General features: G+C 35.0%; 1 protein-coding gene across 1 annotated transcript in view; it reads right to left on the reverse strand.

The window, feature by feature from the left end:
- Window positions 1-365: 365 nt before the first annotated feature.
- LOC104461053 (sodium/potassium-transporting ATPase subunit beta-3) overlaps window positions 366-3567 on the reverse strand; it is a 17526-nt gene continuing 14324 nt past the window's right edge. The window contains exon 7 of the mRNA XM_010072499.1: window positions 366-1446. Within this exon, the coding sequence (XP_010070801.1) occupies window positions 1276-1446 (171 nt within the window). The 3' untranslated portion in view covers window positions 366-1275. The remainder of the gene's footprint in view (window positions 1447-3567) is intronic.

A 3567-nucleotide genomic window follows, 5' to 3' on the forward strand; every position in this document is an offset into this window, starting at 1 on the left:
AATTTTATAAAACCCATGTCAGCAAGACTACAGAAGTTATAACTCAATATAACGGGTCAACTTGGTTTAACGTGAGGAGCAGTCACAAATAAACCAGTCTATTTGTGGTCATTTTAGCAACTGGATTAATAAAAATATTTAAGTTAAACTGCAAGTAATCCACACCAAGTCAATAGGATATTTCTGTAAAGCACTTGACACCAATTTTCTAAATGGATGATGAGGAAATACACAGAAAATCCTAGATGAAAAAGCAGACAAAGATGTGAAGCATGTTATAATGATGCAACAAAACAGAGTATATAAATTAAACAGGGATGTTTAATCAAGACAATTTTTTTTCTTTTTTTTTTTTTTTTTTTTTTTTAAACAGAGCACCTTCAGGAAATTTTTTAATTGGAAAATGAAAGCCTATTCCCACAAAGGTGAGGCCATTTCTTTCAAGCAGCTCTGATGTACAACTATTACCAAGACCCTAAAAAATTTAAATTGTTGTATATTGATATTTCTGAACTAAAATTTTAAAATATTGTATAGATTTTATTTGTGCTCCACATATCGCAAGCAATTAACAACATGAAGAGTCAATTCCTCATCTAGAATACCAAACTCTATACCAAGTATTAACATGTACACAATACCTGCACAGTGACAAGCACAAGAAAGTACTAGTTAAGCACTTACTTTCAGAAATCCATACCAACTCTCAAAATCCATTTCAATTCTCCCACGCCACCCAGTCTACAATTTAAGGCATCTCCACACAGCCTTCCATTCACCCACCCACTCCCATACACACAATTTACGTTGGAGGTGTTTACTCTTACAAAAAGATCACTATGTCAATCAGGTACCATTTATTATTTATCCCTATAACTGTGTCAGCATTGAGATATGACAGTTAAACCAGTGTTAAATCAATACAATATTTACATAGCACAGCACATTAAGCTTGAGACACTCGCTTGGGGGATAAAACCACATTTTAGAACAGGACAAAGGTCACCATTATTATGTGTTTGAAAACAGCTATTTACAGGTCCCTATGACATAACTATAGTCTGTACACTGTTCCAATGGGGGAGGCAAAAGCAGGACAGGCATTTATTTTGAGGGATTTTAAACATACGATTTGGAAGCATATTATTATGCTACCCTGAACGCCATAAACCACCTTAACATTCTCCAAGGTGGTCTCATATCCTAGAACAGCGTGTCCAGCTGATACAAAACAGACAACACAACGTTTACTTTGTGCAGAATTTTTCACTCCTGCTATTCAGTCATCTGAACTTTGAAGGCAATTCGTCCCAGAAACTTGTCACGATCATCTTCATTTTTTAAATTAGGTGAGCCCAGGATCTTACACTCAATTGCTATTTCTTCTTTGGTACTGTTGGAGTTAATTGCTAGTTGAACAGCCACTAGAGGCTGTAAATAGTGAGCCTAGTAAACAGAAAGATGGGGAAAAAAATTCAAATACCAGAGTAAGTTAGCATTTAAATTAACATTTAATCTATCAGAACAGTTAAGAAAAAAGCTACTTAAGAACCCAACCTTTCAAAGCCCAATCTGACTCAGGTAGTATTTTTTTATTTTCCAAGTTAGATAGTCAGGTATACGTTCTTCATACTATTTCTTAGCTAATATATTCAACATAATTTAAGTCACAGACAGTATCTCCAAGAGGCATATGACTTTACCCCTTTCTAATTATATTAGGTCCAATTTTTCTAGAAATCTCTACATGAAACAGCCTCTGAAATTATATTCTTCCTTCCTATCCATTCCATTGTCTCTTCTGGTTTTTGTTTGTGGGGTTTTTTTAATCTGATAATAAGTGTTTTTTGCCAAAAGCATGATTCAACAAATACTAGTAAACTAACTTCCCTTCCACCCTATCCCATTCACTTTTTCAGCAAGAATCCATTCTATGATGTTTTATCTGTTTGATAGCTTTACACAGAAACCTTTCCTTGAACATTCTGACAGTATCCTGTGGTCAGTCATACTTGGTGGAACAATTAGAATTCCTTACTCCATTCCCTATAACAAAAATGAAAATTTAAGAATGAATGAAGAATTAATTTTTCTTTTGTCAACCCAATATTACTTCTCAAGTCTGATTCAATTAAGACAACTAGTAAAGTGCCTATGAATTAAATAAAAGCTTATTTACTATACACTGTTAAAGCAGCATTTCATCCAGTATTCAGTATTTCCATAATTTATTTATAGTTTTTAGGTCAATACTGCTGATTGAGCAAAATTATTCATTTTCTTGGTAAAAATTCATATAAGCCAGGGGACTAAATATGACACTACGGTATTATACAAGTATAAGCCTTAAATTTTAATTTAACAAAATTTTGGATTAGGTTTTGTTTTGTTTTTTTCTCTCATGAACTTAAGACACTCCTGTTATTTTTAGGCTATCTTCTCTACTCCTGTACCAAAGAAAGCACTACAGAATACTTAAAGCCTCATTTACAAAGAATGGTGGCATGGAAGCTGATGTGGTAAGATCTTTAAGTATCAATAAGAATCAGACTGAAATAATTGCTTTCCTTGGATGGTGATTTTACTAGATCATAAATATTCCCGTGGTCCTATAAGCTTCAAACTGGGAGGGGGAAATGCAGCTAGGGAAGGCACCCTCAAAATTCTCCAGTTGTAAGGGTGATACCATACTTGAGGTACTAACTGATTTTTCTTAAAATCACAAATAAAATTCCTGTGTATCCTCAGAAGTCTTCTCATTGCCAAGATTTTTCAGTTAGGTACACAAACTTCTACAATGCTTTGAAGACAGATGATGACAGAATGGACTTGTACTCAATATAAAATTTGGGGGAGGGGGGAAAAGAATCAACATCCTCATGAAACACTACAGATCTAAAAAAGGTAACACTCCCTAAGGTCAGGGAGTTGAGTTCATTGTACTGAGCAGCAAGAGGCAAATAACCATTCCGGACCATGAGACTGTATGGCTCCTACCTTAGTGTAAGAGCTGCAAGATTAGTTGAGTTCTCTTAACTCCTTCACAGAATAAAGTAATTCAACAATTCCATGCTGGTATAATATAAAAATTCAGTTGTATAGCCATGAAATCAATCCAGTCTCTTGAGACGTAGTCAGATACCTCAGCCTCTCAACTCTTCTTACTGCCTCTTCTTTTTCACAATACACTAACATTATGACAACTGAGCCTCACACAAGCAAGAATCCCTCAAACCATAGCCCCTATCCCACATGACAAAGTAAACATCAAAGGACATTGAACCAAAACTTAAACAGAAAAAAACACCCTTCTTAATCACCTCAGTCAAGCAAGGAATAGGACTGAGGTTTGCCTGACTTCATTACTCTCCTTTCATAATCTTTCCTTTTCCATCAGTTTGAGATTTGCCTGACTTCATTACTTTCCTTTCATAATCTTTCCTTTTCCATCAGTATACCAAGCAAGACAGGAATTTTGTCAGGAAAGTTCTTCATCCCATTTTTGGTACAAACTACCTCTTGATATCTCAAGGTCTGCTGATGCTGCATTTTGTGTTTCTTAGGGAA

This window comes from Pterocles gutturalis, unplaced genomic scaffold (assembly GCF_000699245.1).
Source record: "Pterocles gutturalis isolate BGI_N339 unplaced genomic scaffold, ASM69924v1 scaffold12657, whole genome shotgun sequence".
Classification (NCBI taxonomy): Eukaryota; Metazoa; Chordata; class Aves; order Pterocliformes; family Pteroclidae; genus Pterocles; species Pterocles gutturalis.